This window comes from Eupeodes corollae, chromosome 1 (genome assembly GCF_945859685.1).
Source record: "Eupeodes corollae chromosome 1, idEupCoro1.1, whole genome shotgun sequence".
Lineage (NCBI taxonomy): Eukaryota > Metazoa > Arthropoda > Insecta > Diptera > Syrphidae > Eupeodes > Eupeodes corollae.
The window spans coordinates 140,386,144-140,412,474 of NC_079147.1; the positions used below are offsets into that span (position 1 = coordinate 140,386,144).

Here is a 26,331-nt window from a genome sequence, read left to right on the forward strand (position 1 = left end):
AGAAAGTTTTACAGCCAACTGAATTCACCAGTATTGTCGCCGAAACCTCTCCCACTCAAAATGAATGCTTCTTTCTCTTCTAAAAACTCTATAAACGCGTTTGAATTGCGATCGTAGGAATTATCCTTTGATGTTCTAATCATTGAAACCAGATTTTCATTCGAAAGCTGCACATCTACACTTCCTTTTGTGCCTGTTCTTACATTCAAATCGCCAACTAGTATGAAATTATTAAGGTCTGTTTCTTCGCATAAAGTTGTAAGTTTTTCAAAGTCGCTTAGTATTTTAGTTTCGTTTACAATTACAGTGTAATTAAGATTTTTTTTATTTAGTAGACTAGTAATGTAAGCCTTGCTTATATTGCTAAGAGCTGTAATTACTCCCTCAGATATGCATTTGAAACGATGGTTGTTGACTTCGATGGCTCACCGCTTAATCTCGACTTTTAGATTGGGATTGGTTTGTGTTAAACATTTTTTGATTTGACGTAGGTGGAATTTCTCTCTTCTTTCATTGTACGAAAGGTCTCTTTTGATAAATATCCTAGAGATTTCAAGCGATCTGTAGACGATAAAATTGTGCTTACATCGTTTACATTTCCAAGTTCGAAATAAAAAAAACTGGCGAGTTCTTGCTTGCGCTGCCAATTTTTCTGGTGTTGGTTGTTTCAGCAGTATAAATACTTCGATTTAAGAAGTAGTTCTACATTACTATACATTTGTTCATAAACAAAAAACTGTTAATATTTTTAATTCACTTCACATTTTCCATAAAATGAAGTTGTGTTACACTTTGTAAACACTGTTTATAAAAACAAATTTAAAAATATACCGGAATATAAAAATGTTTATCTTTTTTTTCAATCCATTTTGCTTCAAAGTTTATACTCTGTATCTTACTTCTGAACGGATGATATAAATATTGGGAAGACATTAAATTATAAATTTAAAAACATTTTTTAATATAATAAATATACACAAAAATATAATACACATTATTAACATTATAATCACTGGTTTTCTATTTTTTGTTGTTGCATTGAAAATTGTTCACCATGGTTGAGCTTCTTCGTCTTGTTCATCATCACCGTCATTTTCATGGTCATTGTCATTTTCATTATCATTATCATTTTCAAGATTTTCAGCTATTTCTTCCATATTATCGTTGAAATTATTCCCAACTGGGTATCGTAGATTTGTTGAAACACTAAGGTGATTGTGGTGATAGTTTAACTGTCGATACACTGACCATTTGCCTAGTTCAGGCACATACAGCGCTATATGGTCCTTGAAAAGTCCATAAAGTTTGTTGTCAACTGAAAACACTTGGTCAGGATACCTATAAAAGGAATTTAAAAAATATATACACATTATTTAATAAGAACTTGAATCATTTTCAATAAAAAAAAATACCTATTGTATTGGGTGCGAATTAACGTCCACCGATTCGTCCGAATGTCATAACGTTGTAAAGCATCCGAATGAGTTGTATATATGTTATCATAGACCACAGCACAAGAAGAAGCCCCGGCTTTGTAAGACGTTGTTTCCATAACTTCCCACTTGCCAACACGAGGGTCCAAACGCTGAACACACTTTAAGTTTACCGCCCTATTTTTTCCCCCAATTGTGTAAATTACATTTTCTGATAAACGAAAAGACAAGAATATCAGAATATCATAATAAATAGAATACGTTCAAAAGATTAACAAAACAAAATAACTTACCATGAAATGCAAGTCCCATTTGTTCTTTAGCTTGAGGTAGTTCTTCACACCAACCACGCTTTCCTGTGTGTAAATCTAAGTACTCCACATGGGGTAATGCTTTCAGTCCATCGGATCCACCAATAGTATAAATAGTTCCATCTAACACACCACTCCTATGATAAGCTCTTGACTTCAACAATGGAACAAATGGATTCCATACATGTTTTTTCTGTTGGAACGTATACGTTGCATCGGTGATAAGTTTTTTATTTCTCCATCCGCCAAGATGAAAAATATTATAACCAAAACAAACGTAGCTACCATCATAAGTTTCTTCAGGCAATGACTGGATTTCGTATTGATCGTTTTGGGTAAAAAATTTTACCGTTCTAGGTGCGAAATCACTTATTCTTCTCGTAAGCAATATCTGTATTTGTGACTCATTTAAATTGACAGAAGTGGCAGGCGCAGCCCAATGGTCTAAGAAAGGAACAGTACGTGTTGAGATTCTTTTAGATTGAAGTAATTCGGTAGATATATGATGAGGATTGAGGTAACTTAAAAGATCCTGAAGAAATTCAACTCGGCTTTCATATGAATGATGAATCCAACGCATTAGGAATGAGTAAATAGCGTCCTCAGTATATCCACTTAGTTTAAGTCTTTGTAGCAAAATTCTGAACTGTAAAAAATCAAAAAATTAAACTATGAATTTAAATATAATCGAGGTCAAAAAATAAAACGTAAAATTAAATGTGTCTTTTTTTTATCCTATCTAAAAGACTTAAACTTGTTTTGAGGCACCTGTCCAAATGAAGGCTTTGTAAATTACAAACAGATCCGAATCAGTCCTAAGCACCTTACAGCATTTTTGTCAATATTTTATGTATATGTAATCTTACATAAGAACTGATCGGTGATGCACATACCGTGTACTGAAGTTAATTATTTTTCAGACAGGAGATCATTAATAGAAAATAACCACGAGTGTCGGAGACAAAATAGAGCCTTGGGGCATATCAGTATTTATTTTGTGTTTCCAATACTTGAAACCATCCAATACGCCTTAAATTGAACGGTCCTACTCAAATGACGGAAGGTTTCGTCTAAACCAAGGGCACGCATTTTTGATAAGAGAGCCTGATGGAATGCGAGGAATTGCAATAATACTACTTTCTTAAAAAAAGTTTTTAAGATTTCTTCCAATGTTCGTTTAGATAAACCATCAAATCATAGTTTTTTAAACTTTCGGAAGCCGAAATATATTTCGTCAATGCACCTGCTGTGTTCCAAGCAACCATGAACAAGATTAAGGCTGGATTAAATAAGGGTGACGCCGTGATTTATAAATGACACCATAATTGCATGTAAGACTGTACAAGAAGGTTTGGAAAAGCTAGAGAGATTCCTTAAGGTGTTGATGAAATCAAGCTTAACTTTAAACGCAAGCAAGTGTTCTTTCTTTAAAACTAACATGGAATTTCTCGGTTACCAGGTCGACATAGACGGTCTCCAATCAAGTTCGCATAAGACAGATGCAATCACAAACTTCCCAAGGCCTCGGAGTGTTCGCGAGGTTCGCCAGTTCCTCGGTCTCACGGGATTTTTTAGAAAATTCGTGAAGAATTATGCTCACTGGGCTGCGCCACTCAGTGGCCTCACCAAGAGTGATCAGAAGTTTGACAAGACGGAAATTCAGAAAGCTGCTTTCGTAAGACTTAAAGAATTTTTAATTAATCCTCCAGTTTTAGCTCTTTACAGCCCGGATTGCGATCATCAAGTTCACACCAATGCTTCGTCGTTAGGGCTTGCCGGCATTCTGATGCAAAAAGAAGGGCAGGACAGAGGCCTTCGACCAGTGATCTTTTTCAGTCGAAAACTGACGGACAATGAAAAGAAGTTTCACTCCTATGAACTGGAAGTGCTCGCCATAGTGGAGAGTCTGGAGCGCTTCAGAGTATATCTCTTGGGTAAGCACTTTAAGTCGTAACAGATTACGAGGCCATTGTAGCAACAAGCAAAAGATCCTTCCTAGAGTGGGTCGATGGTGGCTTAAGCTCCAAGAATTCTCATTCGATACGGTCCATCAGCCAGGTACTAAAGCGGCATACGTGGATGCTCTAAGTCGACAACAGAATGGGGACAAATAACCCCCAAAAGAAGCATCATTGTTTGTGCTGAATGTCAACATAGCCTAGGACGACTGGCTAGCCACAATGCAGTGGCAAGATGTTAAGTTACGGTCCATTATAATCGCACTGCATCATAGAGAGATGGCACCGAAAAAGGCAAACTTAAAAAAAGAGTATCGAGTAAAAGGATGTCGTTTGTTCCGATTAGTTTAGTTAAAGAGGAAGAAAGATGGGCAGTTCCAAAGGCAGTTCGATGGAGAGTGTTGAAGTTCTGCCACGATGACGTAGGTCATTTCGCTGATGAGAAGACCCTTTCGAGGCTAAGTGAGACATACTGGTTCCCCAGGATGAGGGGATACACGAGTTCGTACATAAAGTCCTGCGTCTACGGTGCATACGCCAAACGTAAAGGTGGTTTAATTGAAGGGGAACTGCATCCCCCGGAACGAGTTCCACTGCCCTTCGACAGGGTTCATCTGGATCACCTCGGACCTTTTTCCGTTGGAAAGGGAGGGACCAGGTACGTGCTTGCTATTATGGACAACTTCACAAAGTATTCAGTAGATCGACCAGTGAAAACTACAAACACTCGGGGCGTCCTAAATGTTTTGTCTGAAGTTACGGGGTATTTTGGCGTCCCTCGCATGATCGTAACCGACAGAGGAACAGCTTTCACCGCCAAATTCCAGCACGTGAAAAATGCCGTGAGGACACCAAGAGCAAATGGCCAGGTGGAACGCTGCAACCGCACGGTTCTCTCGTCACTTAAGTGCACCCATTCCAGAAAAAGAGGTAAAGACTGGGCCAGTCACTTGCGATCGATTCAATGGGGTCTAAACACAACTAAGATCTCTATTACTAGGGCAAGTCCACACGAACTATTGTTTTCCTACACTCCGAGAGACATTCTGGGAAATAAACTATTGTTGGAGCTGGGAAGAAAATCAATGTCTGAGAAGCAAGAAGTAGATGAACGAACGGAGTCCACACTTCAGAACATCATTCGAAATCAGCTAGTCCAAAAGAAGTCATTTGACCAGAAGCACCGGAAACCATCCTAATATGAAGTAAATGAATTAATATTAATTGAAAATGAATCAGTTGCCACAGGTACATCACGGAAGCCTGAACCAGTTTTTCGGGTCCATACATTGTTACCAAGGTGCTCCCGAACGATAGGTTTGTTGTTGAGGACATTCCTAGAATGCAACACAATCAACAAAAATTCAGTACAGTCATGTCATCAGACAAAATGAAGCAATTGTGTGAACTGCCGGAAGACCCATTCGAGAACACCGATGACGACGATGAAGACCATGACGCCGATGGTGACGATGTTGTTGACCCTGATGACATGATCAAATCAAAGGATGGGCGAACTATAGAGCTATAAATAGCTCTAGTATAATATTGTTATGAGTTAGTTGGAGTTTGACTATCGTATAATAAAGAACCCATTTAAGGTTAAGCGGCATCTTGATTTGATTTTTACAAGCTGATATTAATTTACGTTTTCATAACCTTGGAAAGAAGGGACATGCTTAGAGTGTCCGTATGGGATCAGTAAGTTAGTTGTAAGTTATAGTTAATTGGGCTAGTTTTATGAATTTTTGTCTAGCTTTAAGATAGGTTTAAAATTAAATTAATAAAAATAAATTAAAAAAAAATGCCAAAGATCTTGGGTTCGACCCCTGCCTATACCAATTCAAGTTTTACAAGACAAGACAAATTCTTCAAGAGTAATTATTGTCATGAAAAGTGATTTCTCAAATTAGCCGAACGGATTCGGGTTAAAACTGTAGGTCCACTTCATCACTAACTACAGTACTGGCACACAGGAATGGTTGAGAGTTGTAAGTCACTAGGCCCTAGTTCCCAACGGACTGTTGGGCCACCCAATTTAATTTTATTTTTAGTTTTTGAAAGTACTTTAATGATACTGGATTAAAAGTTGTTTTTAAAAATTTAAAAAAAAAATCTATATTATGTGTGCGAAAATTTGGTGACTACCCGTCTATATGCTTTTCATAAAGTGGTGAAAATAAACACAACATTAACGGTGCAATTTAATTAAGAAGCTGTCTAACGTTTTAATTACGTTTCCTTTACTTTTCAAATGTTTTTCTATTTCCAGAAAGTAAATGTTTTCAACTAGTTTTGTAATCATTGCGTTAGAGTTCATAAAAATGTGTATAAGATACTTAATGTAGTTATTGATTGAATATTTACAAACCTCATCAAAGTCAATTTCAAGATATTCATCTTTTGGGAAAATACTTTGAAAATTTATGACAGCCATTTCAATTGCTTTCACACGCAACGTCTTAATGGAATGTTTACCTGCAAAACAAAAATTAAAAAATTAATTCACATACAATTTATCTGTATTACGCTTATTTACCAGCAAACACAATATATTGAATGCAATTGTCCAAAACTAAATTATTTGCCAAGAACGCACTGCAAACCTCTTCAGCTGTTGTTATTTGTAAGAATGATGCTGCCAAAAGAACTCTCTCCACGTTTGTTGAATCGAATTTTAATATCCCCGTATACATGTAATCAACTAAAATCTTTAAACAGTCAGCTGGTACATCTTTAACACAGAATTCTGATTGGTCTGACTCCTTAAATGAACCTAAGAATTAAAAACATAACAATTTTAAAAAATATGTAAATAAAAATAATTCATAGGTACATAACGTTTATCAAAAACAAGACCGCCATAACTCAAAAAACATAGTTCTTGAGGAAACGAAATTAGAAATTTGAATTGTTGTATTTCATAAAATTATCTTATTTTTAAGTTATAGAAGTGCCGTTCTTTCAAAAAATGATATCGAACTGCATCATGTTATGTTGTTACATATGTTTTCAGTGGTGTTTACATATATACATACATTAATAAATGTATTTTATTTAATCAACATATAATTTGATAAATTCAAGTTAAAAATAATAATATCTATAATTTTGGCAGAACACGATTTTCCTAGGTATCGTTTTCGAAGTAATCAATTAAAAAAAGTAGAGCTAACTTATACACGCCTTTGATCTGTTGCTATCTACGAAACTGTGAATGTATGTACCTACATGCCAAAATTGTTCATAAGTACAACGTAAAAAATCAAGTTTTAAGAACTTGCTTAAAGTTTAAAAAGATTGGATGGCGTTGACTGTGGGTTGATAATAAACTTATGCGCCCTGTGCAAAGCCTCTAAAACAAAATAGACATTCACTTTTCTATCAATAGGGCTTTTTTCTAGTTTTTAAAAATCACTTGCATAATTTTATGATCACAAACAAAAAGTTCTTGGGTTTAAAAGAAAAAATTACCATTTTTTTAATTATATAAAATAGACTGGTATTGAAAAACTTTAGTAATAATAGCTATCTTACATTTACTTATATGGGCTTACCTACAAAATTTATTTACCAACTAGCAAAGTGACAAAGAACTACATTTGCATACGGCCCAGGTATACTTAAAAAAGAAATACAAAACATACTTTATTGTGAACATAACCCAAATGAAGAATAGAATTAATATGAGTAATAAATGCCTTTTTTCGATGTTTAGAATTTAAGTTCTGATTTGAAGAAGCCAGGAGCAGCGTTGCCGCCAAAAAATAAATTTTCGTGCCACGTTTTTTCAAAAAACGTGTCATCTATGAAATTTTCGTGCCATACGAAAATAAAACTCAAGTTGTTCTTTAAAAATAAATATAGATTGAATACTATTACTATTAAAAAAATCACTTCCTCTATTCGTGCATGAGTAGGTATTATTATTAAAAATTATATAGGTATAAATAATATTAAAATATAAAGACGTAATAAAGCTTTGTTATAATAAGTCAAATAAATAAATTAGCTGAAGGTTAAAATTTTGACAATTATTAGGCCTAATAATTTCATTATATGACATTATAGCATTAATTGTTTTGTATGACAATTTGTTTTAATATTATTTAGCCTTAAAAACACTCGTTTTGCTGATGCACTTCCGTGAGTCAAACATAAATTTGGAAATATTAATAAACATTGCTTCATCAATTTTTTTTTTAATTTATACAACTTAAGCCTTACGTCTTTGAATCTTCAAGAAAAACACTAGCCCAAAAATTTTTCTTATAACATCTTTCTCGCACTATAATAGATGAGAAAATTCTGATATCAAAATATTGAAGTGTGGCAAAATACTTTTTATGTTTGAATTATTTTTTAAACGCATTTATAACATTAACATTAAATTAAGTTTTCTTTCAAATTCTTGTGAAAGTTTTTTTTATAGAATATTTGACAATTTTTTAAAAAATTAAATTTTTCGTTAGTCTCTAAATTTCGAACCTTTTCTGTGCATTCAAATCCCATTATTGCATTTGAAGAATTAAAATAATCTTCTTTAAAAAATTTTGTTTTTAGGAAAATTTGGTGAAAAATAGTTATTTCTGAAATTAATAAATTTATTTTTGGGGCTTCGCTTTGAAATGACAATAAATATGTCTGTAGAAGGTAGAACGTAATCCAAAAACTTGAAATATGATTTTATTCTGTTATCGTTTAGAGGTCAAGGAGTCTTTTTGACTTTTCACTGTTTTCTTCTTTGAGAAAAAACCATCCAATTTTTTAACAAACATTTAATGCCACAAATGCAAGCCAGAGAGTTGAAATCATTTTTGGAATTTTGTTTTGTTTAATAGTGAAATATTCTTGAAAAACTGCCATTTTACTTTGCCGTTTAGGACTGTTTTTAAAAAACTATTTAGGTACATCTTTGGCTAATTCATGTATTGTAGAGCACGCATTTGAAATACGTATTTGCAACGAATGTGAAGTGCAACTGCTTGAGCAAATATTGAACTAATCTTTTTTTACCAATTAAGTTTGATATGGGAATATTATAAGTTTCTAAAAAATCAAGTATATGGTTCTTGATAACTGTTGTTTTAATGAATATTGACACTGCGTTTACACTATGAGTTTAAATTTATGTAAAAATATTGACATAATAAAACGTGCCATATTTAAACTTTTCGTGTCACCGTGCCACATCGGCAACGCTGGCCAGGAGTCTAAGCTCGCACTACTATAAGAGATTAATTTGCACACATATGCAATTATATCTAAGGTAAAACAATTCAAATTAATGTTAAAAAAAGTAATTTTTAAGATCAGATTACATAACACTAATAAACTATGATGTTTTTTATCAATAGTTCTCTAAATTTGATTTTAAGGTTATGAACAAAGCCAAACGAAAAAGAAATTAACGTTCAACATTTTTTAACAATCTAACATTAAATTTTCACAAATACTGACGTGGGTCAGTAAATTTTAATTTTAAAACCACTTTACCTTAATCATCTCGAACAGTAGTACAAATTTAATAAGAACATTTTCTGACATTTTTAATCGTCAAAGTATGATTTGGACAGATTTTAGTTATAAAATATCCGTGAATTTCATATTCTAAGAATTATAAACAAAATGTCTTACTTTTTTGTCACTGAGCAGCTTCAGGCAACATAAGGGACTTCATTTGCAGTCAACTTCATTCTTTGAACGTAAATTTTGACCAAGGCAACAAGTTTTTCAAGTGTCATGAATTTTAAATTCAGAACTTTATTTAGCAAACCTATAGTTTAAGTTCATACTCCAAAAACTACCCACAAAATTATTGTCTACAAAACACTCCTCAGGCAAGCAACAAGTCTACCATGATTTGTTTTTTGTGTTGTATTGTATTACTTATTTCTTTTCCAAATTGACAAGGGACCCTTTTACACAAAACAACAAATGGAATTGTACAGAAAATAAATAAATCATAGAGTAAAAAAGTTCAGTTTTCAGTTGAATTAAAAACATGATCAATTGCCGTTTTGACATAAGTTGAATTGACTTGATAGTTAGAGATTTATCTTGGCTAACTTTCCAGTAAACTTTCCAATAAAGTTGGCTTAGTTGGAAAGAAATTGTTTGGCAGCTGATAAATCAGATGCTAGAATCTTGCCTTACTTTCAAGTCCCTTATGTCGTCTGAACCTGCCAGTACATTGAACAAATAAGGCTAACGTCCACAAAAGTAGATACTCTAATTCTGTCTGAGTACTTCAAAAATCTCTTGAATCTACTGAGAACCAATTGACAACCCTATACAATATACAGAACCATTTATAACCAACAATTTACCCAACCACAAGTATCCAGAGTCATAGATCATTGTAATGAAAGCAAAGCACCAGGCGAAGACGGACTACCTGTTAAATTCTTCAAAAACGCAACGAACGAGAACTTTCAAATGTATTTACGACTGTGGTGTTGTCCAAAAAGTTTCAGGAAAAACATTATATTCCCTACACTGAAGAAAGAAAATCCACATCTTTCCTTAACACTGTTACGAAAATCTTTACAGGAGTGTTACTGATAAGATTCACTACTTGGGTAGATGAATATAATCTACTCAGTGAATACCGGGCCAGATTCCGTAAGTGCTACTCCACAGTAGGCAATATCTTAAGCTTGATAAGTACTGTCCGATTCCATTAGAAATCTTCTTTATAGACTTCAAAGCAGTATTCGACATTATAGAAAAGCCTTATGTTACAAACTCTCGAATTTAGGAATTTCTGCGAAGATGCTCAAAGAACTGCAACAGCTTTATCACGAAAACCGCTGAGCTGTATGAAATGGTAATATAATATTATTATTAATATATTATTATATCAGAATTGTTTTAAACAGAAACAGGAGTAAAACAAGGCTGCCTTTCTAGTCCACTACTTTTGTCTCTCTTCTTGGATGACATAGTGTACACCCAGGGCCGGACAAAGCATATGTGCAAATGCACAGGGCGCACAATTTTGGGGGCGCATTACGAGGAGAAAGAAAATGTAATCTGATTTTCCGCAAACAAATATGTACTACAACTATTTGCCATTTTCTTAACCACAAACATTCTTAAAATAATCTCAAAAAAACATTCATCACAACTGTCCTAAGTTATCTCTTGCGCACTAACAAACATCACTTTCATTGTTGCATTCAATGAAAATTTAACTAAATATAAAAATCTAGAACTAAAAATCCTACCTTCCTAAAAAATGAAAAAATCTCAACACAAAAAAGTTTTATCCCACCACCCTGGTTACAAGACGAGATCGAGGAATCGAATGGAATTGAGATTTCGATCTAGGTATATGGTGGCACTGAATCGAGGGGTCGAAATCAAATGGAATTTTTTGAAAGTTAATAAGTGTTGTAAAGGATACTTTTAATGTATATCTAGTCTTTCTGCAGAATGCAGATTATTTCATTTATTTTTTCCCTTTGTTAGTTAATTAAGAATAAATAAATAGCTATAAGTTGTAAATAGAAGTGACGTTTTTTGTGACAAGACAAGACCGGAATGTGACTGACTCAGTTGATTTTAGACAAGCTTGAATTACATGGAATTTTAATAAGTAACTGTCGAAGCCAAAGTTATGATAATAGTTCGAATATCAAAGGAAGAAAAGCGGGTGTTCAGAATCGTATTCGAACCCTGGAACCAAGAGCATTTTTCGTTCCATGTTGCTCGCATTTCGTTGAATTTAGTGGTTAATGATGCTGCTCGGTGCTCAATATATGCAGTCAAAGTTTTCGATACAATTCAATGTTTGTATAACTTCTTTTCAAGTTCCTTAACGAGGGGGGTTTTTATAATTAAAAAATTCCAAGTCTTACTTTGAAACACCTTTCTGAGACTATATAAGAGAGCAGGTTAGAAGCATTGAGGACTTTAAAATCTTTAGTAAATAAAATTTTTGATTTAACATTTATTTCCTGCCTGCTAATTTGATTTGATGTTTTAGAAAATATAAATAAATTGAGTAAATATTCTCAAAGTCGGCCCGCTAATCTGTCAACTCGCATTAAACTTTTAGAAAATAAAAAAAGCAGTTTAATTTGAATGTGTTCCCATAAAAAATTTAATGGGTAGGTTTGTTCAATTAATCGAGCGTATTGCTAGTTCCCTAGAAATACTAAATATGTTTCCTGAAGTTTCATCATTGCTATTTCAACGGAGAAAAATACTTTATGCTGATGAATGTCCTGAAACTATATTAGACTGGAAACAAAGATTTAAAGTAGATTTTTTTTTCAAAATTCTTAATGAAGCCATTCAATCAATTACAGAAAGGTTTAAACATATTGATACATATAACATCAATTTTTCATTTTTATGTAACATAAGCGAATGTTTAAAAAATAAAAATGTACGTGCTTTATGCCTTAATTTGCAGAGTTTTATTACATTAGGTAGTTTTAAAGATTTAGATGGAGAATTGTTTTAAGAGTTAACCGTAATATCCCCGCTTGTTACACCACAAAGCTTAAGTTCAAACCTTGAAGATTTTGCTCCGAATTTAGTAATTGCTCTCCAAATCCCTAATACAATCCCGGCCACGGTAGCTTCAGCAGAACGTAGTTTTTCTAAACTTAATATTATTAAAAATTATCTTAGGACAACCATGAGTCAAGAGAGATTGGTAGGCTTATAGGAATTACTAAATTCTTTAGACTTTGATGATCTCATTTCTGAATTTGAAAAATGTAAGGCCAGAAAAGTAAGATTCTCATTTCATCGCTGCGTTTTAGTTTATGGTTTAGGCTTACTTGGGATACCTCAACAACAGAAAACACACTGAAAGTAGGTAGACTGGATAATGTGGGAAAGGCTTATGCTTGTGTATCAGTTTATGTGTGAAAATATAAAAAAGGGGCGCTTTCTAATAATCTTGCACAGGGCGCAAGATTGCCTTTGGCCAGCCCTGTGTACACCTAAAGCAATGTTCAGTACGACTCCAAACAGATTGTTACTAATGGAAATTGAAGTTAAACACGCTCAAGAAATGAGAAATAGTACCGGAGAAACGAAGAATTAGACAAGGTTATACAATATAAATATCTTGGTGTCCCTCTGACACCCTAAATTTCCTCCAAGACTCACTTGGAAAAAGAGCTGAAAGCGGCAAAAAGGGAAATTAACAGCAACTGGAATAAAATTTTCAAAAAAAAATATTTTTCCAAGTTTAATATAGAATATTTGAAGCAGTGGTTCGTGCAATTATATGCAATGCAGCACAAGGATGGAGAATCTGGAAATTCGAAGAAGTGGAAAGTTTTAAAGAAATGTTTTCAAAAAAAATGTATGCTACACACGGATACCTGATTACCATCATTGTCAACATACACCCTAAAGCCCCATTTTTAATACAGGAAAGAGGTGATGAACCCACCAGCACATTGGCTAACATTTTAAACTGCTTCGCATCTAAAAAACTTCCCAAACAATTCTTCAATGAATGGTTTAGGCTCTGCAGGGACTGCAATGTTAGTGAACTAACTAATGGACTGTGGTCAATATATGGACTACTTGAAAAAGTTAAGTCCAAGGTAGCCAAACAAAAAATATAAAGTGGCAAATTTTATATCAGGGAGAAACTTGACAGTTTTAAGAAGAAGTGAAATTTGAAAATAGCAAGATTCATATGTACTTTAAGTTTGATTTGTGAACGCACTATTTTTTGGGAGTGGAGCGATAACCAAAATTCCTTGATGCGAATGGTGAAATTCATCCCATTTTATCAAATGCAACCGTCTGGTATGTTTTTTTTTCAGACGTGGGCGGGGTTAAGTGTTCGAAAACGATAAATCAAACTATCTGAAAAAATCCTCTGATTACAAAAATGTGTGTCCAAGACGCATTTTGTAAATCATTTGTAAATAAGTACATGAAATAAAATTAATAAATGAAATAGTTTGTGCTAAATTAACATAGGCCATCTTCCTTCTTTCGTTGTTTTCACAAAAATTGTAATGCATTTATATTGCAAACTATTGTTTTAAAATACATAATCACGTTCCATTTTTTTTCCTTTTGACTTTTTATTTCGAGAAAATTGAAATCGAAATTAATAAAAAAGATTCATTAGGTAGATGATACATACCTTAACTTTCGTTTTTATTTCAAATGAAAGCGAAATGTAAAAGAACCTAGCTATCAGCTGTTTTAATAGCCAAAGCTTTGCAGCCTCAACACTGGCCTCTTCTATCTACTTAAAACGGTTCAAGATAGGTATAGAATGTATATGGTATGAAAACTAAATAATAAAGATAAAATTAACCAATAAATAAACAAACTGTGATTTGGAGGATGCTTTGTTTGTTTATTTTATTCATAAATAAAACTTCAAAACGATTGGACATAAAAACCTATGTTTAAAATAACGCTGATGAGTAATGACTTCAATTTTCAAAATTCAACTTACCTGAGAACAATATATTGAAGTAAGGGCTACAAGCACATAGTACAATTTTGTGTGCAAGAATCACGTCATCGCCTTCAACAGTTCTCAACTTAATATCACAGAACTTAAAAAATAAAAATATTATTAACATTAATCAAAATATATGTATCATCATTTTTAATACTCACCGATCCTTGTTCTCTAAGTCGGTTCAAACCATCTATTAGATCTAGAGAAATAACTTTCTGAGAAAAAAAAACAAGACACATAATTTTGAAATAGAATCATAAGGTAGAGGTATTTTGATTTATGTAATAATAATATAGGACATGGCTTTACCTTGTTATTATTACTAAACAATGAACTATTCCGTACTCTATTTCTAAGGTTTTCCATTTTTTATTATTTATAAGTACTTTATAAACTTCGACGAGGTAAGTAGATAGTAAACGGTGATTAATAATACAAATTCATTTCACAATTATTCGGAATTTACTTTAGCTAGTCATTTGGGTTTTCTTTTGTAATTACACTTTCATATGATTTTTATCATGTGGGATGGTTAATAACAAAACACAAAACTTTTTGCTTTTGACAATAAAAATAAGAGTTATTTTTAAGATAAATTGATTTTAAATCAATTAATTATAATATTTATATAAAGTTGAAGTTACTATTTATTAATGATAAAACAGACAATAAGAATAGTTGTTTCAAACACTACAAGTGTTTTGTTGGGAAATCTATCCATAGTGAAGTAGGATTTTACACGAATAACAAAAACAATATCCATAGTGAGAATAACACCGATAAAAGTTCGTGTAGAATCTCACTATGGATAGGTTTTTGAAAATTATCCATTTTATTAGTTTTAGTTAGTTTTTCTTGTTAAGTTAATTTTGACTTTTGATTTTCACAAAACTTTCTTCTTATTTGTGTTTTTTTTTATTATTATTTTGACAGATCTTCTTTCAGTTGTACCAATTTTTAAATACAAAAATCTGGCCACTGCGGATCGTTTTGTTGGGAATTTCTCACTTTACTATATATGAAATGCGAACAAAACGCACGTACTCTTGACAAAAATAATTGTGATTGAATATTGAAAATCATATGAACTGCTTTTAATGCAAGTGTGTTTATAAAATTGCCGCTGGAAAAACTTTTCGAAGCTTTTTGAGAGAGCTTTTTTGAAATGTCAAAAAAAAAGTGTGGCCGAGTGTTTGAAATGTAAACATATGAGGTGCTTCCACTGGAAAGATTGAGTGCAACTGGTTATTCCCAAAAGCTCAGATATGACTTAAATGTGAAACTGAATTGAAGGGTCTTACAATAAGAGGTTTCATTTTTAAATTCTAAAAGCGAGTCGTTGTTAAGGAAAATCAATGGATGTTTATATCATTGTAAGAGGAGGTCAGCCATAAGAAACGGAAACGATATCAATCAAATAGCCGCAACGGCTACAGGTTGCTAAGGGTAAAGTTCTGAGGAGTTACCATCCATTTAAATTATATATACATATACATATATTGTTTTGGCGCAACAGTCCGTTGAGAACTAGGGTCTAGTGACTTACAACTCTTAACCATTTCTGTGTGCGAGTACTGAATTATTCTTGGAGAATTCCTCGAAGGAGGCAGTTCCCGTGAAAACAGCTTTAGATGGCATAGGTAGGGATCGAACCCATTTAAATTACTTACCAGTTAATTCCTCCTGTTAGCAGACATTTATTATTATTAAATCTTATAAATTCGTATGTTGGGGAGCAACTTGCTACTTCTTCACATGCCTTTGTGAAAAGGTGAAAATTTCAGAACAAAAGATACTACTTTTTTCTCTCTGACTTAGGTCTACCAAGTTATTGTTAAAAACTAATGTGAATTTTATCTGCTGACTATGTTCCAAGTTGCTTAAGGCTAGGCGCACACATCCAACTTTTTCGAAGTCAAATAGTTCGATCTTTAGTTGCCGAAACATCAGGTACATAAACAAACAACTTCGAAAGTAATCAACAAACTAAACCAATACACAGGAAACATTTATTTACCTTGACTAAATTTGTCTCTCTCTTGGACTTACATAAAATTATTGAACGATTTGGCTCAACTTTCCATTACCGCAGCACGAATTTCGACTTGCGGTTTTTTATTCGATAGATATGTGCAAATAAATAATAACTATAGCAATTTTAGAGCGAGGAAACATTTATTTCTATTTTTAATTAATTTTTAAAGTTCACTTTTTTCCATACAAAACACTCAAAAATGGTTGATTTTGACATTTCTTTCCTGTTTTTTGTTCAGTGTTGCCATACTTTTTTTTTGTTCTTAGTAATTTCTTTTATTTTAGTGCTCAAATGGAAAAGTACTTTGCATATACCCAAACTCGCACCCACCCCAAATCCTATAGTGACCCCAAGCAGGGGGGTTGCAGGGGGGCAGCATGCCCCCCTTACTTACCTAGCTGTTAGTACGCCGTGCTATCAATTAAAAAAAACTTGTTTCAGGCTCAAAAAATGCAATACAAAAAAAGTAGGGTTAAGTCCGAAAAAGAAAATATTTTTTTTTATGACTTAAAGTTGTTTCCTCGCCCTAATATTTAAAACATGTTCTATTGAGACTCCTACCTAACTGTAAAAAAAAAATCAGAACGAAATTCGTGCTGCGGTAATGGAAAGTCGCCCCAACGATTTAGTTGTATGTCCGCTCAGTTACCTTTAATTTCTTGTGACACAAACTAAGGAATTGGTTCAAGGTGATCGTCTAGTTTGTATCAAAACAGAAACTAAAAAGTTGCTCGAATGGGCGACAGAATGGTTTCTGCATGTGCGTGTACTCTCATAAAGTTCTATAGCGCTCAGTTTAGAAACCAAATAGTTTCGAAATTAAAAGTTGCATGTGCGCGCCTAGCCTAACTGTGACTTATGTATATTGTTATTATATTGTGGGACAGGCCCTAAACGAGTTTAATACAGAGGTCTTGGAGGCTAATTGTGATCACATCTTCGAGAAATAACGAACATCACGTTTATATACTTAATTTTAATAATTTCAAGCTGTTGCTTGAAGCGTGTACAATCCCTATAGTTTGATAACAACGTAGTTCGAATGTCAAATTATGACAGCTGTCTAAATAGTGGGTTATTTAAAATGAATATTCAATAGAATTCAACAAAACTGTTATAGAAGAAACAGACTGACACAGCAACCATAACAACAATGCAAGTTTTAACTTAAAAAATCATGTGAACTAGATAGCAACCTGAACATCCCTTTTGACAGAAACGAGTAAATAAAATAGTTGACAAATTTGCAAATGAAAATTTGATTTTGCCGTACAATTATATGCAAAAAACTGTGTTTAATGATGGTGATAGATAGATAAGATAGATAATTTAATTTTATTTCCATTAAAAAATTTAACAAAAACATTATTAGGCTGGTATTCAAAATTAGGTATTACAATAACTTGCTTTTAAGTCGTATGTCAGGCTCAAAAAAAAAATTTATTAAATTAAACCAAATCTTAGCAAGTTTTAACAAAATGCGTTTATTATTAGACTACTATATTTAAGCTAGTATTTTCAAAATTGTAGAGTTTTCTTTTCTACTATCTTTGTCAGCAGCAATGTATGCTTTTGATTCCATTCTGAAACTGAAATTTTGGAACTGAAATCAATCTCCATCTCTTGGAAAAGGCCTGACCATTCCTGGGCCCAATACAAATTTTTCTCGATGACTGCTTCAGAGAGGATACGCGGTAAGCGGTAAAGTGGCATTAACATCACTCTACGTATGTATGACAGATGTATCTTTAATGTACTTAGGAAAGCATTTGGAAGACCTGTTTCGATCTGTATTGCATAGTTAGGCGTATTATCAGCATCTTTTGACGAAGAAACGTTGTAGTTATTTAGTTTGAATGTGTCCATTGTATCCCCACACTTGCGCACAGTAGTGCATTATTGACTTTGTTGCTGCATCGTGAACTTTATATTTAGCAAAGTGAGTGTTAAACTTGTTCTTTACAAATTTCGACCATGTCGAGTTGATTGAGTTTTTCGATGATGTAAGTCTTTTTCTTAAGTGATATGACCAGGACATGTTGTAAGAGAAGTAAATGCCAAGATATTTGTATTGATTAGTTATCTTTATCTCACCATTGTTGAAATAACATTTTCCAGCTGCTGCTCTTCTACCCCCATTCCTAAAAATGACTATTTCAGACTTTTCTAAGTAGCAAGATTCTAAATTTTGCAATATCTGCCGAAGCTATCGATGATAGATTAGGGTACTAGGTCTGTCTGAACAAAACATTTCATTAACCTAAAAAATCTCTCTTTAAAGGTTGGTAGAATTTGCTATGCGAAATTGATTTTAGGGTTGAGCTCTAATGTGGAAGTCGATGTCGATGTTGTTGTATTAATGTATCTAAAACAAGTGGCTCTTCTATCAATCTATTTCTTGCCCTTAAGCTAGATATACACGACAAAGCTAAAGAGTCAAATGAACCCGAGCCGATCTAAAATCGCACGTGTAAGGGAAAACTGAGATGGCTAGGTTTGGTTCTGTTGATCCTTTTGGATTTTGTGCAAGTCAAAAATCAACGAGCCCATCTGAAAACTATCTAACTAAGTTTAAGAAAACGAATCCTTAATGCCACTTTGCTTATTTTTATTTTTGTCTGGGCAGTTTGCAACTTTTTGGCTCTTGACAATTGGCTCGATGTTTTGTAACCAGATCAGTAAAATTAAAAAACACATGTATGTAGATCATTATAATGTAATAAATCCGACTCGAGCGGACGCAACAAGCATTTATGTAGTATTTTTTCAAATCTCATTTGTCAAAACCCTTACAAGTCTGGAAAATTATGATTGATTACAAGGCGCAATTGACTTAAAGCCTTTTGACCATTTCAAGCGCCGTCAGTGGTTAGAATGGTGGCAAGAAATGGGACCAGTGATGAATCGCAGTTAGGAGACACATTTTAACTTCAATAGATTCGTCAATAAGCAAAGTTGCCAAATGATAATCCAAAAGTGATTGTAGACAAACCAATGCACGGAAAAAAAGAGTGATTGTTTGGTGCTATTTATGGACTGCCGGGCATTGACAACAATTTCCTTAATAATTTGAGTTCTGTTCAAAATGATCTAATCACCCTTTACTTATTTGATTACTTTCATTGCAAGGATTGCTTTTTAAAAGCTAAAAACGTTAACTGTTTCCTAAAATCAATTGTTACCTCATCCATTTTTATGAATAAAAAGTTTATATTTTACTCTCCACTGTTTTTTAAATAAAAATAATTTCTTATTGACAGACCAAGCTTTGTAGTATTTGGGTTACTTCAATAGATAAAATTTTGGGCTACAAATATTTTTAAATTGAGCCCTTTAACTAGTTTAAGTCATGGCAACCCTGGTTACCCAATACATACATCTATGAAAAGGATATATGTTAAACGAACTATTCGCTAACGGAAGGATTTAACTAGAAAGTAATTTAAGTGATGGGTAACTACTAACTACTCATAACTTGCCTCTAGCTTTTACAATGTAACTTTGAAGTTAATCAGCAATTAAAATTCACAAAAGTGATTATCAATATCTTCATTTTCTAACTAGAACTTAATGTGTCAAGTATAACTTATTGGGTGGATGAAGTACCGAATAAAGTAGATAACTGACAGTCAACTTAATAAAAAGCAATTTTATAATTTTATTTTGCAATTAAAATGGGTATTTTTTTCGATGCTTTAGATGATAAAGTAGACTTTTTGGAATCTTTGGACGAAGGAGACTTTTGAGCCTATTGCCGGTGGTAAGTACTATCTTTGGTGTAACATAAAATATCCACGCCAGAACAAGGGTATATTTAAATTATTCACCTAATATATCACATTTTTATAACAGAAATGATGCACACAACAGTGCCGATCTGCATCCCACCCGCAACGCACGCGTCTTGAGAGTCTTGTTCCCATTGCATTGTCCACTTTATGTGCATTTTGTTGTCTGTTAAATCTAATTCAATAACACAAACCAGTAAAAAAAATTAAAAACAATAATAGTCCATCCCTTATATACTTTCTTTTAAATCTATTAAATAAAAATAATTAAAATAAATTCGTCGCCGTGTTAATTCCATTATCAAGTGCATGTACTCAGTGTTCAGTGTTTTTATTACAAAAGGAAAAACAAAAAAAAAAACAACAAAACAATACCTACCTACCTTCAACATTGCGTATATAATTAATAAATAAGCAATGAAATGGCAAAAGTGATAAACACAGTGTAATGGGTAATCCCTTCTCTCCTTTCCCTCCACCCCACACAGGCATATTATCACAATCGATGTAGACATTGCATACGGTTCTTTTTATTGCTATGCAGTGTATATATGGATTGAGTTGGTATGTCTTCGGATAGATTAGTACATGTGATATCTAGTTAACCAGGGGCGGATCGATATGCAGATTTTCACTAAGGCATAACACTAGTGAAAGTCTGTTATTGAAAAGTTCAAATTGGATTCTAGATACTACATTTACTATAGGTAATTGTCCGAATTTGTTGTTTTACAAGTTTTATACATTAAAATGTTGAGTGAATTCAGGGTGGACTTTAGTAACATTCGTGGTTTAAGAAAGAATTCCTATGCCACATATGTCCACATTGCATCAAACAGGCCAGCTGTTTTGGCATTGAGTGAAACTCAAATAGGTGAAGATTCCGATCATTCGGAATTCAATCTAAATGGGTATAACTTAGTGCCATTATTTTTTCCTCATCATGGACTAGCCGTATATATAAGAAATGATGTTGCATACCAACTCCAGCCACAATATGGTTTGTGCTCCAACACAAACTTTAACTTCATGTGGTTAAAATTCACGGTAAATAAACACATCATCCACACATGTTTTTTATATCGAAGTCCAAATCTGGACAGAAATTCAACTTTTAACGAATTTGATGCTCTGTCTGACTCCATTCAAAGAATTGTTGCCCATTATCCTCACACTGAAATTGTCATTGCGGGCGATTTCAATGTACACAATTCTTCTTGGCTTCGTTATTCTGGTCAGTCAACACCGGAATTAACCCAGCTTGTCGATGAGCCAACTCGAATCCCTGACGTTGCAGGTCAATCCGCCAACACCCTAGACTTGTTTCTTACCTCTGACCCTAATAAATACACAATTAGTGTATTACCGCCTCTAGGCACATCAGACCATTGTATCATATCTGCAAAATTCTCATGTCGAAAAAACCCAGTTAAAGAAAAAACTCCTATGAGAACCGTTTGGCAATATGAGAAAGCCAACTGGGACGGTCTCAATGAATTCTTCAGGAACTTTAACTGGTCACTATGCTTCCTCGATAGTGACGTGGATTCCAGCGCAGATATGGTTACAAATTTAATTCTTTGTGGAATGAGAAATTTTATCCCGAACAGGGTAAAATCTATCAAACCCAAAGAGAACTCATGGTTTGATTCGAGCTGTAAAGAGGTTATTAGGATCAGAGATGTAAGTTTCCGTTGTTACAAAGCCAACCCGACCGAGGAAAACCGGAATAAGTTCAAACAAGCTAGGAAGACATGCAATGGTCATATTCGTCGAACCAAATTTTTGCATGATCAGAAATTAAGGCAAAAAATACTACAATGTCCCAAAGGTAGTAAAAATTTCTGGTCATTTGTAAAAAACGTACGAAACACCATTCATCCTCGGTTCCAACGCTCGTCCACAATGACACTCCCTATGTAAGCTCGATTGATAAAGCCAATTTGCTTGCAGCACAGTTTGCTGTTAATTCGACGCTACCGGAAAGTGTCATGAGTCCTCCTGTTCTTGAGAGCGTAAATGATTCAATGGGACGAATCTTCTTTCGCACTCGTGCAGTTGCAAGAGTACTGAAAGACCTTGACATACACAAATCCGCTGGCCCGGATAGTATCTCCCCAATTGTTCTGAAGAGGTGTTCTTCATCGCTGGCAAAACCACTGCGTAAACTTTTCCATCTTTCCTACTCTACAGGTCTTTTTCCGAGCGGATGGAAAATAGCATTTGTCCAGCCTGTCCCTAAAAAAGGCGAATCCTCCTCTCCCTCTAACTATCGTCCAATAGCACTTACGTCCCTTCTTTCCAAGGTCATGGAAACGCTGATTAATTATCAGCTCAAGAAATATCTCGAAGAACGGAAGCTTCTTAATGACCGACAGTATGGTTTTCGTAGCAATAGGTCCACTGGTGATCTCATGGTCCATCTCACCGAACAGTGGAACAAATCTTTACATCGTTTTGGAGAAAGTAAGATTATTGCACTTGATATTTCAAAAGCATTTGATAGAGTTTGGCACCAAGCTCTCTTATCGAAAATGCGTGCTTTTGGTATTGATGAATCTCTTCTTCGTTGGATTAGAAATTACCTTTCTAACCGTTCAATACAAGTTGTATTGGATGGTTACAAGTCTGAAATTCTTAAAATAAATGCTGGTGTTCCCCAGGGCTCCGTTTTGTCTCCGACACTCTTTCTTATATTCATAAATGATCTTATGTCTACCACTTCTAATCCATTAACCTGTTTCGCCGACGACAGTACCCTCAGCTTTTCATACTCGTTTATAGATTCACATCCTTGTCCTTCGGATGTGGAACTTCAACGGCAGCGTATGATAAGCTCATTAAATTCTGATCTTGACAGCATTGTCCAATGGGGAATCAAAAACCGTGTAGAATTTAATGCTTCCAAAACTCAATGCTGTCTCCTGTCGTTAAAGCGTAACCCACCCCCGATGCCGCTATCCATGTGCGGCACTTGCATCCAGGAAACTAATCAACTTTCAGTACTTGGTATGAATATCACAGATCACCTCTTATGGAATGATCACATATTCGATATCGCCAAAAATGCTGCCAGATGCTTAGGATTTCTCCGAAGATGCAAGAAATTTTTCACCCCTTCTGATCTGGCTATAATCTAAAAAGCTTTTATCCGTCCAAAGCTTGAATATAATTCTCATATCTGGGCAGGTGCCCCCAAAACAAATTTAAATCTCTTGGATAGAATTCAAAAAAGGGCTTTAAAAATGATAGGCGACAGAACTATAATCGAAACATTTACATCGCTAGAACACCGTCGCAATGTTTCATGCCTCTCGTTATTTTATAGATATTTTTACAAACAATGTTCTGTCGAATTAGCCAGTTGCATTCCACCCCTTAAACAATTCAGCCGTAATACTCGCACTTCTAGGAATGCTCATCAGTTTACCCTTGAGCTCAATTTCGGGCGTACTGTTAAGTACAGAGATTCTTTCTTAAATCGCACATCGAGAATGTGGAATGCTTTGGCCAACTCTGTTTTTCCCTCCCATTTTGATGTTCAGAACTTTAAGACCAATGTGCACCGGTATCTCCTCTTAAATCCTTCCCTATTTTCCTAACGCTCGCACTGTGTTTAAATATAAACATATAAAGGGTACTAATAACCCCTTGAGTGCCTGCATATTATAAAAAAAAAAAAAAAAAAAAAAAAATCATTTAAGTGCAAACAATGAAACGTCTTCTAGGTTGATCGGAATCATGCACGCCTTTATAGATGCTATAAACATATACTAACAATTTATCCTAAGCTTACCAGTTTTGTCTTGGACATTGTCAGTATCATATCAGCTTTCCATCCCCTCTACCTATATTAATATTACTAATCTTACCATTTCCCTGGCTGGTGATATTGCTTGGATCTGCCACCAGTTTGATAAGTCTCGGTATGAAGAACAACGTTTTTTCCGAGTGTCTGTTTTGCTGCCCTCATATATATATATACGGCGTTTTAGCCTTTAACTAACTAGATATGGACTCCTACCCGATACTTATTGTTATACAAAACCCAAACAAGTGAATCCTCCTTCAGCTATGCTTGCCATCTTGTAGGTTTGGCGGTAAAAATGTATTTAATTTTCAAATACCATTTGTTGATTCTTGTTGTAACCGTGGCATGATGGTTAGTGCTTTGGACTGTCATGCCAGAGATCTGGCTATGCCATCTAAAGTTTTTTTCACGGGTACTGCCTCTTGCAAGGAATTGACAAATTCTCCAAGAGTAATTCTTGTCGTGGAAAGTGCATTTTCAAATTAGCCGTTTGGATTCGGCTTAAAACTGGAGGTCCCCTATATCCCTGACAACAGTACTCGCACATAGGCATGGTTGTGAGTTGTAAGTCACTAGGCCCTAATTCTCAAAGGACTGTTGCGCCACCCAATTTATTTATTTTTATTTTTTATATGTTGTTTCTTTTCTTCAGAAAGTTTTTTTGTCGAAGAAACTAAAGACATTTATAATTATAAGTTTTGACAAAATAAACAAAATTCTAAAATCAAGTTTAATAGTTTCTCTATATTTTCGCTGGATGTCAGAAAGGCTAGTAGATAACACCAACGCGAAGTTGGCTGCTAGCACTCCATATCTGTTGCTTCAATGGTTTTAGTCACTTTTGCTGTTAAAGACGGCTTCAAGCTGCATGTGCCATGTGACGAGGTCACTTTTTTTATTTTCTGTTACATTTTTTTTCCTTCACAAGCCTGATTAAAAACTCAGTTTTATCCTTTTAAAAAATGTCAGCTTCTTTTTTTGCCATTTTAAAATATTTTCAAAGATCAGAATTTTAAATTAAAAAACACAACGGCAAGCACAATGCACGCCTGTAGTGTTTTTCTTTGCTTGCTTTTATCAAAGTCTTTTTAACAGAAAAATTGGTATAACTGATAAGAGGATTTAACTGGAGAGTAATTTTAATGCTGGGTGATAACTCAGAAATTTCTTTTAACTTTGTGAAGCAGACCCTTAATATTTTTAAAGGCTTACGTCAGTAGTTACAAAATTTCATAAGTATTTCAAAGAAATCTCATTTAAATTAAATTGCTAAATCACGGTTTAAATCTAGAACCAATATTGAGAAATTAACTCTCACTTTTCAGAAGAAGTAAAGGGCTCAACTATCCATAACTGCAGCGCGAATTTTGACACGCAGATTTTTATTTTATAGTTATTCGGAAATAAATAATAATTATAATTATTATAGGAATTTTAGAGCGAGGAAACATTTATTTCTATTTTTAATTCATTTTCAAAGTTCACTTTTTTACTTGAAACACACAAAAATGAGGGGGCAACATGACACTCTTACATACCTCGCTGTTAATACGCCTTACTATCAATTCAAAAGAAAAACTTGTTTAGGCGTGTAGTGGTAGTGGCTCAAAAAACAAAATTTAAGAAAGTAGGGTTAAGCCCGAAAAAGAAAATATTTTTTTTATGACTTAACATAATTTTTAAAAAATATTCTAATGAGACCCCTACCTAATTTTAAATTAAAATCAGAAGGAAATTTGGGCTGCGGTAAGTCGTGAAAGTCGCCCTTAATTCGAATTCGCGAACAAAATACTGTATGAAACATTGACCAATATACCCTATTTTAGTTGTAATGTTTTTGAAACTTGGTAACCATTTTGACAGAAGAAGGGAACTGGAATTATTTGTGTGCATAACATTCTCTTGGAATTATAAAATAGCTCTCTTATCATTTTAATTTGTTGCTCTCTTAAAAAGCATACAACTGTCAAAATTCTTCTAGTTACGAAATCGTGTGCAGAAAAATTCCAATCCAAACTTTACTTATCCAAAGGAAAGGCAGAGCTACATTCTGATTCTGCTAGATTGCAGCGCGAAGTTATTTTATCTTCTGATAGTTATAGTAGTTAGTTAATACAATAAATATATCACTGTTATTTTAAGTTGTCGTGGAGACTTATTCCCCCTACATCTTGCCGAAATCCTTATTCTATCTGTGTTTATTATAATCAATAATTAATATGACATCATAAGAATAAGAAGAAGCTGCAGAATAATTCTGTTTAAGGACGAATACCGATAGTCACTCCAATCACTGTTATCTACAAAACAGATTTTGGCTTTTCCTACCAAAAATTCTAGTCGATTCCCTATTAAAGACCTTACAAAAAAGGAGACTTAAGTGACAATGTTATCCCTCTACTATGTGACTGCAACTTTTGTCCAATCATGGCGCATCCAGAAAGCCTGCAACAAGATTGCTGAAAAGTTTTCCGAGAAATCTAGTGTGGTGTTCTATGTTCTTCCCAAAGATGGTTATGGTAAATACCAACAATTA

At 33.9% G+C, this 26,331-nt stretch overlaps 2 protein-coding genes across 3 annotated transcripts in view; one reads left to right on the forward strand and one right to left on the reverse strand.

The window, feature by feature from the left end:
* Positions 1-937: 937 nt before the first annotated feature.
* Positions 938-14,847, reverse strand: LOC129941569 (kelch-like protein 20). Its single transcript, XM_056050243.1, has 8 exons — positions 14,471-14,847; positions 14,320-14,376; positions 14,153-14,255; positions 6,242-6,478; positions 6,074-6,180; positions 1,727-2,390; positions 1,413-1,644; positions 938-1,338 (listed from the first exon to the last, which is right to left on the reverse strand). The coding sequence occupies exons 1-8, from the start codon at positions 14,525-14,527 to the stop codon at positions 1,050-1,052; spliced, it is 1,746 nt and encodes a 581-aa protein (XP_055906218.1). The 5' UTR covers positions 14,528-14,847; the 3' UTR covers positions 938-1,049.
* A 10,939-nt stretch (positions 14,848-25,786) lies between these two features.
* Positions 25,787-26,331, forward strand: part of LOC129943491 (biotin--protein ligase) — a 46,322-nt gene continuing 45,777 nt past the window's right edge. For both annotated transcript variants that reach the window (XM_056052988.1, XM_056052989.1), the window contains exon 1: positions 25,787-26,314. In XM_056052988.1, coding sequence (XP_055908963.1) covers positions 26,182-26,314 — 133 coding nt within the window. In that variant the 5' untranslated portion in view covers positions 25,787-26,181. The remainder of the gene's footprint in view (positions 26,315-26,331) is intronic.

Coding starts and splice junctions, on each gene's coding strand:
- LOC129941569 (XM_056050243.1), bottom strand. CDS start 14,527: ATGGAAAACCTTAGAAATAGAGTACGGAATAGTTCATTGTTTAGTAAT. Junction 6,479..14,152: donor CTTCAATATATTGTTCTCAG/GTAAGTTGAATT, acceptor TTTAATTCTTAG/GTTCATTTAAGGAGTCAGAC. Junction 2,391..6,073: donor TTGAAATTGACTTTGATGAG/GTTTGTAAATAT, acceptor GATTTTTTACAG/TTCAGAATTTTGCTACAAAG.